Source organism: Mchenga conophoros, linkage group LG15 (assembly GCF_057382185.1).
Source record: "Mchenga conophoros isolate Kocher_MC1m ecotype Shallow Benthic linkage group LG15, M_conophoros_male_GT1.1, whole genome shotgun sequence".
Classification (NCBI taxonomy): Eukaryota; Metazoa; Chordata; class Actinopteri; order Cichliformes; family Cichlidae; genus Mchenga; species Mchenga conophoros.
Window position 1 is genome coordinate 41,159,285 of NC_140540.1, and position 15,734 is coordinate 41,175,018.

The window sequence follows — 15,734 nt, forward strand, 5'->3', positions numbered from 1 at the left end:
GCTGCAGAATTGGAAATGGAAAAGCCAGATACGGTTCTCTGACTTTATGGAAATGTAATATCTGTTCCATAAGAAAGAAATATATTTGCTTTTTGTGTCTAAATTTGTACAGTATAAGCAGACCAGTCATTTGAGATGCAGAAAAAAGAAGAAAAATCTATTTCCTGCTCGCCTTAGAACAGTTTCCATCCTTAATGTTAATAAATGGGTATTTTTTTTAATCACTGTTATTTAATTATAAATTGTTAGTTAACAAAATTAACAAACATAATAAAGTGTAGTAGTTATTAACTTGTTTGTAGAACATTATTGTATCTGATTATTAAAATGATAAAAAAGCAGTTTCTGTATTTTTTAATTTTATTGACTGTTAAATACAAAATAATGAAAGTTCCTGAACACTTACTATAAGGTGAGAGTACAAAATGAAACCATACATTTTAAGATTGTACCTTTTATGTTGTAACTGGTGTTTTATGCAGGTTGATAAAAAACGGAGGAAACAAACATCCAAAAGCTGCCGCGGCACATGGGAGTCCCTGACGACAGCTATATGTCACTTCCTGTTTCTACACGACCTTCAGCAGTGTCCGTTTTGAATTTTAAGCTGACTTTGAAAGGACGGCAGAGGAGAATGAAATCACGAGGGAACAGTTCGTTCATGCGTTCAGCATGTCGTGACACTAAAACGAACCTTCGCTGAGAGCAGACTAATGAAGAAGAAAGAGTTCTGCTGGCCAAGAGCCGCATAAAAGTGGAAACATTTCCAGGACAAAGAAAAGCGTATAAACGATATTATTATTTTTTCCTCCCAATGCAGCAGATGGCCCCGCCCCTCCCTGACGCCGGTCCTGCCGCAGGCTTCTTCCTGTGAAACGGGAGTTTCTCCTTCCCACTGTTGCCAAGTGCTTGCTCACAGGGAATCATCTGCTTGTCAGGCTTTTCTCTGCATTATTGTCACATGAAGCACCTTTAGGCAGCCGTTGTTCTGCTTTGGTGCCATATAAATCTGGTGGAGAAGTATAGATGTTAGAGTCTGTGTGTTTTGCTGGTGTCTGAGTCCTTACTTTGCAGGCTTAGCTTTGTGTTTGGGTCTTTCTGTATTTTAGTATTCATAGTTTGGACTCTGATACTCACGGACTGGCTTCTTTTGTTTGTTTGTGATTTTGGTTTATTCCATTCTTATCACCCTCAGTGTTTCCTCACTGTATGTTATGTTGTAGTGTGATGTTTGTTTATTTAATAGTCCTTCTTTTGGCTATTTATTTATTTTGTCTTTCTGATAGTTTTACTTCTCCTGTCCTGTGTTCAATTATCCATGATTATCTCATGTGTAAATCTATAATCAAGCCGTCCCCCTTTATCCATGTCTTAGCATTTATCTACCCTCCCTGTGTGGCTTGTTTGTGTATTTCGTCTTTCCCCAGTGGACTTACTATTTTTGGTTCTGTGCATGAACCTAATAAATGTGTTTTTCTGTTTTACCCCTGCCTGCTTCTGAGTCCTGCATTTGGGTCCCTTTTCCTGCACTATATGACAGCAGAAACAGGAAGTGACATCCATCCAGCATAAGGGACTCTGTTCCCTCCATTTAAAGACAAATAAACGACATTTTTTGTAAAGTGAAATAATGCGTTGTTGGCGATTCTTTTGTAACAGGAAGGCTGTACAGTATTCTGATTTACAGAATCAAATACATTTCTGTTCATTTGACCAACTTAACTCATTCTTGTAAACAGATCAATGGATTTCAATTATAAACCATGTTGTATGTGAACACATGAGACCATGATGAATAACACACTGCCACATTAGGGCGTAGAGTAAAATATGCACAGTAGTTGTTTTTCTCCAGTTTCCTCCGTTTGCTTTGCTTTTTCTTTATTACAGGTTGGAGACTAAATGCAGTATGAGCTTTAGATACTGAAGTATTTCAGTGCTACACTTTGAAATCACTGATCCCACTTCTTCACAGAAGAAGTGGTGTGAAGGTCCTTCAGACAGCAGGGAGGGAGCACGCTGCCTACAGAAAACTGGACTGGCTTTTCAGATCCTTGCCCCTGTTGTTCCTTTGATAAGTCTGGTTTAAAGCTCCCCAGATCAGCTGGGTTGGTAAACATGAGTGTGCTGTGTGCAGCGTACGAAAACACTTTGAAGGATTTCTGTTTTCTTTCGGCACAACACATTTTCTTTGATGGGTTAGCTGTGTTAGTATGTTTTGAACAAACTAGGTTGCGACTTATTGTCCAAGCATGTCTAAAGGCAGATTAATGTTTACACTGGAAATTGGGGTGAAAAGGCTTCTGTGAGAGCTTCCTCCAGGCTGCATCTCTGTCTGCCTGATTCACCTCTAGCACTTTGGTGTATTTGCATTTGTGTTCATAGAGAAATAAATTGCACAAATGCAAATGTCAGGCACGGACGTACCAACAGTGTTTAAAACTCACTTTTATCTTCGTTCTAAAATGATTGCGCCGTAGCTGAGAAAAAGGTTCAGCTGGTTTTGTAACAAGATCAATGTTAGCCTGAGACGAAGTTAAAAAATATTAGAAATTTAGGATAATATCAGACTTCAGCTACAACGTTCTCACACAAGACTTGAATAAATAAATGAATGAATTACTAAACAATACAGATCAACAGATGGAGACAGAAAACAGGCAAAGCAAATAAGTATATTAAATCAATATCACACAGAGTAGCTGTGAAAACCTTGCAAGATGCAAGAGCGTGCATGTCCCTTAAAGGGGGCTGGTTACTGGTTTGAGAGTTGCATACACGAAGATGGTTTCCAGCAATGTCACATGATCTGAAACAATAGTTTTTGAGCATGCTGCAGTATTTGTGTTAATGTAAGATAAGGTCTACCTGCAGTGAACCACCATGGGTCCGGCATCTTGAGGATTGCAGGACTTGATTCTGCGTAGAAAGGCCAGTGTTGGGGTCGGATACTCAGGGACTCCATGGTCCGGCCAAGCCAGAAACTGGAACTGTCGAACTTCTCTTTTTTCACTGGAGCCATTCTGTTGACACATTTACTCAAGTTTGTCACTCATAAAAACAGACCCCAACACACTAATGTGATTATGAGGCTAAAAGATTCACTGGCATAAATTCGATTATCTGAATGATTAATGCAAGAACTTCTTATTATTTGTGCATCACAAATGCACTCTGAGCTGCACTCAGAAGCACACAAAGTGTCCTTGGTGTATGATGATGTTTTCATAGCTTTATCAGTGACAAACATAATATCAGGCACAACACATTTTTTTTCCCCAATTCAGGCACCAAGGCCACAATCTGCTTAGACCAGGGGTGTCCAAGCTCGCGGTCCATTTTTAATTGGCCCGCAAGTAATTTCATAAATAGAATAGCCGCACTTGAGTGTATTGCACTTCTTAGTTTTAACACCAGGGGGAGCTACTGTTGATCAAGGCAGTTGCTCCACCAAAAAGGACATCACAGAAGAAATTTACCCCCAAGTTACTAAACAGGGCAGAACCAAAGAAGCGAAAAGTAGAAAGTGAGTGCAGAAAATTTCAGACACGGTGGGAGAGTGAAGATTTCTTCAAAGAACTCAAGGGGAACCGTGTCTGTTTGATCTGCACTGAGACTGTGGCAGTTATGAAAGAGGATAATGTACGACGTCATTATGAAACCAAACATCAGGCCTGTGCATCCGACACTGGTGCTGAGCCAGAGCAGACATTAACTCTCCTGCAGGGTCAGCAGCAGTATTTATTTCGTGCTCAAATTGTCCAGGAAAAGGCTCCAATAGCGAGCTATGAGGTCGCCCAACTCATCGCGAGACATGGCGAGCCTTTTTCAGATGGAGACCTCATCAAACATGGAAACCATGTAACACGGCCTCGTTAAAGTCACCGAAATAATGTGTCCGAAAAAGTGCAGAACTTCAACAACGTCAGCGTGTCCAGAAATCCAGTCGTGCGACTCACTGAAGACTCGTCAGCCAACATTAAACTGCAACTTTCTGCAGGGAGTGGACGAGAGCACGAGCGCTTTAAAAATATATTCCACAGTACCCGTGTGTTAATAAGCATGCATGTGCAGATACACATGCTTCAAATATCAATGATGCGCATCAATTCTGTCACTACCCTGCTTTTGCACCACTTTCTTATCTGCATTTTTCTTGTTAACACACAGAGTAATACAGTAAAGTTAAGGTTATATACCTAATTTCTAGTAAGTGGCCCCGCCCCTCCTATATTTTTATGTATGTGGCCCTCAGTGAAAAAGGTTTGGACACCCCTGGCTTAGACTCTTAAGTACTTTCTAGACAAGAAAGAATATTTTCTATCCTTTTAAAGCTGCGGAAGCCTTAATCAGCACGGAGTGCTGCAGGGATGACCTTTTTTGTAGGCCAACCCAGAAGGTAGCATGTCTTTAGCATCCCAATGACTCCTTTGTCAGTTCCTTATAAAAAAGTATGTGGCTTTTGGATTATCAGAGAAAAAAGGTTCTGTGGGAAACACTAGTTTATAATACTTGCACACTGGTGAGCAGAATTAGGTCCATGAGCTAAAGACATTTTGTGATTTGCAATTGCGAGAGTTCAGCAATCTGTTTGTTAAGTGATTAAATTATGATCCTGTTTCCATTTTTCCTCGGATGTATGAAGCAGTCTCAGATCATTTTACTGAAATTGAAAGAATTTGGACTTGTTTTCGTTCTTTGTTATGCTTCGGTTTTTATTTGCTTTTGAACAATGAAGGATCTGGAAACGACTGATGAAGCGAAACTTAACAAGCGGATAAAAAATGACTCTCCTTTGTTTGCTGAAAGTAAACTGAATATACAGGGTGAAAAATACAGATACTTAGTTTATTAGTATTGGTGTTTAATTTTTCTACGTATTTTTTATATGTCTGGGTCTACTGTTAGTGAAAAATAGTGACTGATGTGATTTAACCTCCACCAGGCGGTTGCCAAACTGCATAGCATAAATTTAGAGATAGGTTACAGTTAAGCCGTATGCTAACAAAGCTTAATCTCAACAACAGAAGATTCTAACTTTTAAGCAATTTTCAAACAGTCCAGTGGACTAAGATGTGACGCTGGCTTCCAGCCATACCACCCTGAGCACACCCAGTCTTGTCTGAGCTTGGAAGCTAAGCTGGATTGGTCCTGGTTAGTGTTTGGATGGGAGGTCGCTTGTGCAGCTGTGGGCTCAGTAGACAGAACTGGTCGTCTACTAATTGGAAAGTCAGAGGTTTGATCCCTGATCTGCAAGTCAAAGTATCCTTGTACCAGATACTGAACCCTGAGTTGCTCCTGGTGATCTGTGTAACTAAATGAATCAACAGCAACATGGTGGTCTTACCTTATAGAGGGCAAACGTTCTCACACTGTACGTAGCCAGCTCCAGCGTGTCCAACATGGTCACTTGAATCATCCCGTACGTCTCTGTGCCTCGACTGGGCCAATACTGGTCACATTTCACCTACAAACAGAGACAACGTAAAGGACTATTTAGCTCTACAACCAGTGGTGTTGGAAGTGGAGTAGGTGTTGATAGAGAGATTGGTTGGTGCAGTATCTGCAGTGATGTGACTGCTGTGCTGGACTCAGCTGGTGAAAAGAGAGAGCTGGAGATGACCTTACCTTTGGCCTCAAGCTGTAGACAGTGACTGAAAGAACAGGATCATATATGCACATGACTGAAACAAGCACCTTTCTAAAGGTGTCTGGTCTCAGGTAATACCTTGGTATCCCTCTGGAAGAGCTGAAAGAGGGGGCTGGGGAGAGGGAGGTCTGGGCATCTCTTCTGAGATTGCTGGCCTGTGACCTGGACACCTGAAATGTGGCCCTTATTTGCAGTGTTTTTGGCCACCGTTGGTCTAAACGAATGGTATTGACTCAGGGTAAGTTTGGCTTCCTCAACTATGTTCCACTGTAGACGGTGGAACTTGTGGTATTTGGGGCACAGCACATTTACCAGGGCTATATCAAAGCTAAAAGTACCATAAGTATTCTAGATTAGGCCCAGACATACATGCCATTGGGATACCTTTTTTATCACATGAACTACCGGCAATATCGGGAGAGTTGGGTCGGGTGAAAGCCAGATTTGTTTTTTCCTACACATCAGGAAACAGCCCGGTGTGATGGATATTTAGATTCTCTAATGTTCCTCCATCAGATAATCACGAAAAAGCTCAGGGCTGTGATGCCTGTGTGGAAACAGCTTCTACAGAAAGTAGTAAAATAAGTCCTTATGCATGCTACATGTAAGGATGGAGAACTCAACAATGCTCTCACCTGATTCTCCTGATATATTCATTCCTATATGAAAATGGATTTGGAAAAGGACTCAGTGATTACATTACACAAGATTAGACCATAATCATAATCTTAGACCCTCACAACCCCAAGCTTGCAGGATGATTTACTTCACATGGCCCCCAAATGATTATTGCCAAGGAAGCTGCATGTAATAACTAATAAGAGAAACTTGTTGGTGTGTCTAATGGCAGCCTCTGATTGTATAGTCTGTAAATAATGGCAGGATGTGTTCATTTGATTGTGGGCCATGCACATTAGCAGGAAGTGTGGACAGACAGGTTGTCACCTCTGCTCTCAGGTTAGAGAGCATCTAATATTTGCTGCGCCTCTGGTTGAACCACAGAGGCTGTTATTGGCTCTGGCAGAGGGCTGATGGCCACTGTCACAAATAGTAATGGCACAGTGCTGTGGCACTCAGCTCTGCCCTGTGGTTGTGGAGTTATTAACAGTGAGAATGAGGGTTTCACATCATTACTCACATGAACGCCGTTTCTACCCTGCTACCTGCCATGTGATTCCACAGGCGGCGTGCTGCTGCTGAGCCAAGCTCATCAGTACTGCGAGTGAGCTACGTTCAGAGCAGTAAATCAGAGGATCGACAATCCTCTTCCAGCCTCCTGTCTTATATTCTCCTGTTTGTAATGTATTTTCCATTGTGAGAGAATCAATGAATTTCATCCAGACAGCAATGGAGCAAAATATTAGAAAATATATCAACTGTGCTCTGATATTCTCAAATTATGGGTTGCAGCAAGCCACCACCTCTCTCCCTCCATCAGCTGGGATGATGCGTTTTTGTATGACTACAACATATTGTGTCAAAATCAAAAATGCCTCTTTGAAATTTTCATCAAACCCAAAAACCACTTTATTTGTAAGACATTTTGCTCTACATAAAAGACAGGTTCACCTCCACTGCACCTGCACGCTAGCACGATAGTTAACAGGCAATGGAAGTAAAAATGAACATCAATGCTGAAGGAGAGGAGGAAGACCGAGTGCTTCGTTACTGAGTTTAAAGTGAGGCCCAATGTGTGTCACGTTGTATCCACATACCAGCAGAGATACGGAGCTGTGGATGTGAAACGTCCTTGAACTGAAAAGAGGCATACAGCTATAGCACAATATGTTTCTTCAAGCCAAATCTCAAAGTGATGGAGCTCGAAAAGGAGCAACACAAATAACTGACCAGGGATTTTTAGTTTTTTTGCAACTGATGCTCTTTTTGGGGGTCGCTTCGTGTCAGAAGTTTGTATGGTACACATAAACTTGATGGTTGAAGACTTTTTTGTAGTAGCAGAACATTGCACTGATAAGCACTCCTGCCTCACAGGAAGAAAGTTCCTGAAGGTGCTGCTGTGCAGATTTGCTCTGCCCGCTTCCTCACACAGTCCACAGATATGGTGTCAGGCTCATTGGTGATTCTTAATAGGTCACATGCAAGAGTCTATGCTTGTCTGTCTTTCTGCATTAGTCATGTGATGGGGACTATCAGCTTGCCCAGAGTGTATTTCACCTGAACAGCCAGGATAGCCTCCAGGAGATATGGTCCATGTGAGCCTAAGCTTGATAATTAGGAAAGTGAATAGATGGATGCCAGAGGACTAAAGCAGTCTGACACCCTTGGTTCACACACAGTCACTTACGTGTCAGGCAACTTTGTGCAGTTTGTAGTTTTCTAAATTCAACTGGACATATTCCTTTAACTTTAACTGGCAAAAACTTCATGAAGTTCTTCATAAATAAAACTGCAGCTATTAGTGAAAAAACATTTACAGCTGTCAAGTACAGCAACTGTAATAACTCCTGATATTTACTTATATTATAACGTTAAAGATTTCTTCCTCTAAACCATCAATGTGGCTTTCAGACCCCATTCCTAGAAGACCGCTCAAAGAAGCTTCCCCATTAATTATTGTTTTTAAATTTTAAATATGATGAATCTATTGCTTAATGGGCTACAGTCCACGGGCTTTTAAGGTGCTGCTAATTAAACCGTTACTTTATAAAAGCCTTTACTTGACTCAGCTGTGTAAGCTAACCACAGACCAATTTATAACCTTCCTTTTATTTCAAACGTTTTTGAAAACGTAGCTGACAAACACCGAACTGATCAGCTGCAGACAAATGTTTGAGTCCGATTCAGAATTCATCTCAGCACAGAAACAGCATGAATGAAGGTTACAAATGATCTTCTTTTGAGAGTCTCCTTCATATACTTTATTTTTGTAATTATGTACCGAACCACATATATATTATACATGGAATCACAGGGTTATGTGCTGGGACCAGGTCCACTTACATTATACATGCTCCCAGTCTGGATTTGGGAGACAGCCTCTCTACATTTAAGATCAGGCTTAAAACTTTTCTTTTTAGATAAAGTTTATAGTTAGGACTGGATCACATGACTCTGCATGCTCTCTTAGTTGTGCTGCAGTGGGTCTAGGCTGCTAGTGTTCTGTTATTGTTTATTGTTCTCTGTCTGCATTAGAGCTGCAAGTCTGCAAACATACACAGCCAAAGTGCACAGGATGCTACAAGCAGAGCGTCCCTGCATGTTAGACAGAGGTGTGTTTAGTGTTTATTATGTGTTTTTGATTGGAACTGCTGTAAAACAGACAGAAAACAACGTTTTATTTCCATTAACACCAGCCTCTCTCCTTACTCGCTGTCTAGCCTGCTGAACCTCAGCCACTGTCTGTCTCTTATCCACCACTCCAGATTTGAAATTTGACATCTTTCCCACTTTTTGTGCTTCTATTCATCTGGTTTTGTCTAGGTCGCTTGGTTTTGAGGTTGTTCAGGTTGTTCTGGTTTCAGATGCCCCACGCAGGAGATTCTCCCAGAGTATATAACTTCTTTAACCCCCAAAAAATAGCCCTGAAGGAAGTGCCAGAAAAAGCTTTATGTTTAGGTTCAGGCCATAAAAAACTGTCTGAAATGAATGGAGCTCACCCGTGACTTCTCCTCCAGGCGAGTCATCATAACGATGGTGCACGTCCTCTGCTCCCATACCATCCTCCAGAAGTCACTTAGCGTCTCTGGCAGCGGACCCTGGGTAGCGATGTAAGCGTTCTGTTTCCTGTACCCGTCAATGTAGTTGGCATTTATATAGTCACTACCTGGAACTCCTTAAGCAAGAAGCACAGTTGGACATAATGAGCAAACAAAAACAAATGGCAGCAGATCAGAAAATGGAGGTCGACTACTGCTTGTTTCTCACCGTCCACGGGTGTGAGGATGACCCTGGAGTGGTCGTAAGCAATAACATTTGCATAACGGTTCTTTGGCTTGTTGACCTCCAGGTTGGAGTGCTCCCAGGTGAACTGCTGTCCTGGATCAATAGACTGGACACACAAGCGTTGGGAGTGAGAGGTGGGTGAGAGAGCATCTTTACTCTTCTTTGAGAGAAGAGTGCAGGCCGATATATGTGACATAAATTCATCATCCCTCCTTCAGCCTGCAGCTCCATCACCTGGTTGATCTTTAAGCCCCTGAATCCACATTCCACTCCTAAAATCTCATCCATCCACCCACCCACCCACCCACCTACTGGTTCGGTGTGTGGTGAATCAAGGAAAGCACTGAGGTGAGGTTTAGGACAATGGCCTTAGACATGTCTTTTTCCTCATATGAGACTGAACGATGGGGACCACTTGCATCATATTTAAAGTGAAGAGATAAGGACCTGTGTTCGATTTTATTTCTCGGTACCAACAGTAAGGCAGAGGCAGGAAAGCAGTCAAACTCTAGTGAGATGGGGGTCGCTGTATTATATGAGCCGGCTGAAAAGCACCTGTGAGCAGAGGTAGAGACGCAGAGACTCACAGGAGAACAGCAAAACAAGTTACTGCTGAAGCCTAAATTATGCAAAAGTATAATGATCAGAGGCTCAGGAATGACTCATCAACTACTTAAGCTGCATAATTGAATTTGCTGAAATATGTAGTGCAGAGTCACTGCTTCAGGTGACATTTCAAAGCTGAGCAGGATGAAGTCAGTGAGTAACTACATTATGTTTGCTACCCTGATATCAACCTTTAGCTACATCATCTTGTCGGAACAATTTCATTGGACAATTTATGTATAGATTTGAAACAGTAGTTGAATGCATGGTTGGGCCAACAGAAAATATCATGTCAAAAGGAAATTATTGGATTACTAAGTGATGTTTATTGAGTCAAACCAGGTGCAAGAAGAAGGCACAAATACTTCCAGCAACACATAAGAAGGGCACTAGAGAGCAAGGTCACGCCACATGTGCTGTTTTAAAGGAGCTCTGCAGAAAGTCACTGTTTTTAACGACTCCACTGAGCGGCTTTTTGTTTATGCAGTCGCCCAACAAAGGAAAGAACCTCAGTTTAATGTGGGAGGAAACACAAATCAAATGAACAAAGTTCATTTTGACCTGATGAAGAAACCAGTGTCAGCTTTATTTGTTTTTAAGTTGCTGCCTAATCACCCGGTTTGGCTATTAGTTGGGGTTCAGTGACTTTGACAGGCGGACTTGAGGAACCTGCCAGTCTTTCAATTAGCGTGCGAGCCGTTCTGCCTCCTTTACCTCTGCTGCACTCGTGAGCTGATATGAACCAGGCAGGTTTACTGCCTGTTAACAGTCTCTATCGATTGCTGGCTGTGAGCACAGGCACAGGTTTAACTGAAATGGCATTCTGCATACTGTTATTCTTGATTGATCTTTTATGCTCCAACTGCTTATCTCCCATCACCTGGAAAAAAAGAAATCTCACACACACACTTGTAAATAAACACACAGATACCGATGCACGGGAAAAATGAATCGGTGGCGAGGGCTCTAATATCCTGCTGCTTTTTCTCTTTCTGACTGGCTGCATAGCTGCTCAGCGCTGCGCTCTACAACTGATAATAATGACAATGGGGAAACAGGTTGAAAGCACATCTTATTTAACAGCCTGTTAGGTAAGGCTTCCAGTACACTGCACTGAGAAACCACTCACATTACTGCTAATGTGCTCCGCCTACATGTAGATCAGTTACTGCGATGACAGCGTAATCACTATCTGCGTTTCTACAAACAAAAAAAACAAAGCAGGTAAACACAGAGAGAGGAACAGGCCTCTGTGAAGCACATGCATGTGACAGGGTTAGCTCACACTCAGTGTGTGCAGATTTAGTGGACTGCAATTTATAACTGATTTACCTTTAATACACTAAATCCCCCCAAACGGCACAGGCACACATTACATCTATTTTATTTCACACTGTTGTTCAAACATACATAAATGTGTTCTTTGTTCACATCTTCTACAACCAGGGTTTTCCAAGTACGCCTTGTTTGCTAATTGCAGCCCTCAGCGATGTTTTGTGCGGCTTACAGCTGAATGGAAAAAGAAACTACTATGAATGTCATTCAGTCAGAGTTAAAGTCACATAAATTCATGATTACGAATGAGTACATTTCAAACAATCTAACCTCGGTAGAGGTTTAAACACTATCTATGTACAGGAAAACTGGTATTGGCAACATAAACCATCAAACATTAGCCACAAGTAACACTTACAAAACCAAATTCCAAATCTAAAGTGATTAGACTGACCAAAGACATTATGGGAGATATGGACAAAACAGCCAAGATTACTACGGGAGTTTTACGCTCCTCCTGCAGGCATGCATTTGGTTAGAGTGTTGATGTCGCCTGTGTTTTTGGTACTGTTTTAAACTTGCATTCATTGCAATGGCCACAAAAAGTTGAAAAAATAAGCTGCAAAACTATGTTTTAAGACTTTATACTTTGTTACAGATACGGACATCTGGAGACTCGCTAGTAGTCATTCCTGTTACAGTTTCTTAAAGTCCACCTAAATTATGCTGCCTGGGTCGTGTGCATAGTTGGTGCATTGTACAAACACACAGCCATGCTGACCATCAGCAAAGACCAACTAAATGCTCAGCGTCTGAGGCAACGCTAGCAGGCTAAAGTATACACCTTACTGTATGTGAAAATACCCCACTGCTCATTTGATACATCACCTCAGGAAACACTTGCCGGACACATTTATAATCTCACTAACTAGTTTCACGTCTTATTAAATATAACATGACGTTCATTTTCTAATTTAGGGTCTCTTTTTCTCGAGAGGAAAAGAGACGGTACAGCTGGATAAGCTTCAGTTCGTGGCTACATTTTGATTGACTAGTCACTGCTGTATGTAATGTTTTTATTATACAGCTGGTATAAGGAACATATCTTATTCCTGCAGACATTCAACATAGTTTTCTTTTTCTTAGTTCTCAGATTAGAGGTAATATCAGATGTTTTTACTACTCTGTGTTTCAACTTTAGCTTTTTTTAAACTAAACCCATAACCTGTTTTACTAAATTAAAAAAAAGCTTGAATACACTGATGTCATATGTAAACTAGCGCTGCCACAAACGATTATTTTGATAGTCGACTAGTCACCGATTATTTTTGCGATTAGTCGACTAGTCAGATCATCATCCATTGGATGTAAAACGTACAGCTTATTGCACCAGCAGCATCTGCTCTTATATAACTATCATTAGCTTACAGCTTTAAGTGTTTAAGGTCTGTGCTAACTAAAAATAAAGACAAGATGATAGTTTATTACATTTTAATGAAGTTTGCAGATTGTTTCGGTGAAGTTTAATAAACTCCTTGCTTTCTAAAATATAACAGGACACCGGAGTAAATTCTCCAGCATCTCACACTTCTGATAATCAGCTGTCTGCTTGAGTTTATTCAGCTGTGTAAAAACTATAACTTTAATCTCAGACAAACTGATTTACTCAGGAACAAATAAAATACTAAAAAAAGCCAAACAATAACATTTTAAGTTATCTAAGTGACTCATATATATTTAACCTGAGTAGCGAAAGACGGCGGTGGGTTTGAAAACGATCTGCCGGTGTTCCAGATCTACTGGCGTTTAGATCAACTGGCGTTGGTCGAACAGATGTGTGGCAGTCTTGCGTTTCAGGAGCTGCTACCGACAAACCAGCAAAAAAACGCCAAATGTGTCACCTGTGACACGTGTGAGGTTGTCTCAAACACACTCCGTCAGTCTTGATGCTGTTGAACAACAAAATGTTTAAAAATGTGGCGAGTTTATCTGGTGATATCCTCATGCGCGACGCGATCGCGAAAACAGCAAACAAGTAACACCACGCCGATGTTGTTCACAGGACAGCAAGAGTAAACGATCGGGAGACTCTTGTCGTCGTCATCGTTCCCCTCGCACGGTTTATTTCTCCGAATTCAGCGTTTTTGCTTCACAACTAAAGCGAGCAGTTTACTTTGTGCACTAACATGGAGTCGAGTCAACCAGCGCCACCTCTGGCCAAGTGCCACAGCCTACAGCCAGATCAACCTGTGACACACATCTGCAGCACGTTTGAATCAGTGTCATGCACATTTGTACCTTTCAATTGTGTCTGTTTGTGCGTCATGCAAATAAACCTTTGAAAAGAATGAAATGATATCATATATTCCTTATTGGCCTACATTTGTTCAAAATCCCAAATTATATACACAAAGTCATAGAAATCACCACTCCAATTGGTCATCATGATTTTGATATTCTCTTTTTCCATAACAATGAAATACGCCTTGGACAAATATGACACATCAATATTTCATTAGTGTTGTAACATCACATGTCGTTAGCGCAGTCTGCCTGTGTCTTCCCTCTGCAAACGAACATTTCAGAGTTGGTTGTTATATACAGTCTGTATAAGTGTGGTTAATCTAATAAACATTTGTAAGGAGATGGCAGTTACTGTGAATGTACAGCAGGTGATTAGTAATAAACAGTCAGACAATGACCCTGACAATCTCATTCAATCTTGCAGATTGAATGCACCTTCTGTGGAAAGTGGTACCACACAGTGTTGTGGACAAATGTTGTGGGTGCTAAATAAACAGAAAAAAGTGATCCCTGTTGTCTTTGCTTACTGATTGTTTTTAGTGTTGACAATCCACATTGCTGCCATTGCACCTGTCAACATGTTTGTGGGCAGATTTGGATGTACCAGGGGTAAGTGCAGCCACTCAGCCTCTACTCACTGTGATCATAGCAGCAGGTGCAGATGTGTCACAAGTTAATCTAGTAGTAGGCTATGGTAGCAGTGGACTGACCTCCATTGGAGACTGCTCCAGCTGCTGTGTGATAGTGGATCTGCTACAAATTGAAGATCATAAGCAAGTTTTGGAAATTAACCCTTGTATTATGTTGAAGAACAAACAATTGACATTGATTTTGTTGCGGGTCATTGTGACCCGTACTGTGTAAATCCACTCAGAATTATCCAAAAACTGCAATAAAACAATAGCAACTTTATTTTCCATTAGATAAACATGTAGAACACAGACATACAACAGTTAGACTTTCCATAACTATTTTAGGAACAATTTGTTTTTTCGTTCTTACAAACACATTTCTTTTGAACTTGCCCAACGTTCTCAGTTTTTCAATGCTCAACATTTTCAATTTTGTCCACATGCTGGACAAAATGTGCTTTCTGCAGATGTACTTCTTGCATTCCTCACAGAAAGTGCTTGTTTTCAAACAGGCATCTTCCTAACTAAGATTTAAAACAAAGGATTTCTACGTCTCCTCCAGTCTCACAAACAGATGACAAACCAAGCAACACACCTGAGTCACTGACTTTCTTAAATCCACTCACTCTCACTGGCTGTTTATTACTAATCACTGTGTAACTGCTGTGAATTCAAAGTAACTGCCATCTCCTTACAAATGTTCATTAGATTAACCACACTTATACAGACTGTATATAACTCCAGCCATGTTGATGGATTGCCTATATTGGCTGGAAATATTAATTTCCAGGGAACAGACACAGACAAACGATGCTTACAGGATGTGATGTTACAACACTAATGAAATATTGATGTGTCATATTTGTCCAAGGTGTATTTCATTGTTATGGAAAAAGAGAATATCAAAATCATGATGACCAATTGGAGTGGTGATTTCTATGACTTTGTGTATATAATTTGGGATTTTGAACAAATGTAGGCCAATAAGGAATATATGATATCATTTCATTCTTTTCAAAGGTTTATTTGCATGACGCACAAACAGACACAATTGAAAGGTACAAATGTGCATGACACTGATTCAAACGTGCTGCAGATGTGTGTCACAGGTTGATCTGGCTGTAGGCTGTGGCACTTGGCCAGAGGTGGCGCTGGTTGACTCGAGTCCATGTTAGTGCACAAAGTAAACTGCTCGCTGTAGTTGTGAAGCAAAAACGCTGAATTCGGAGAAATAAACCGTGCGAGGGGAACGATAACGACGACAACAGTCTCCCGATCGTTTACTCTTGCTGTCCTGTGAACAACATCGGCGTGGTGTTACTTGTTTGCTGTTTTCGCGATCGCGTCGCGCATGAGGATATCAC

General features: G+C 41.1%; 1 protein-coding gene across 4 annotated transcripts in view; it reads right to left on the reverse strand.

Moving 5' to 3' along the window:
• ptprfa (protein tyrosine phosphatase receptor type Fa) overlaps positions 1–15,734 on the reverse strand; it is a 356,286-nt gene that overhangs the window by 14,774 nt on the left and 325,778 nt on the right. For all 4 annotated transcript variants that reach the window (XM_085246465.1, XM_085246467.1, XM_085246466.1 and 1 more), the window contains 4 exons: positions 9,536–9,659; positions 9,268–9,443; positions 5,348–5,467; positions 2,869–3,023 (listed from right to left, as the gene is read on the reverse strand). In XM_085246465.1, the coding sequence (XP_085102591.1) occupies positions 2,869–3,023; positions 5,348–5,467; positions 9,268–9,443; positions 9,536–9,659 (575 nt within the window). The remainder of the gene's footprint in view (positions 1–2,868; positions 3,024–5,347; positions 5,468–9,267; positions 9,444–9,535; positions 9,660–15,734) is intronic.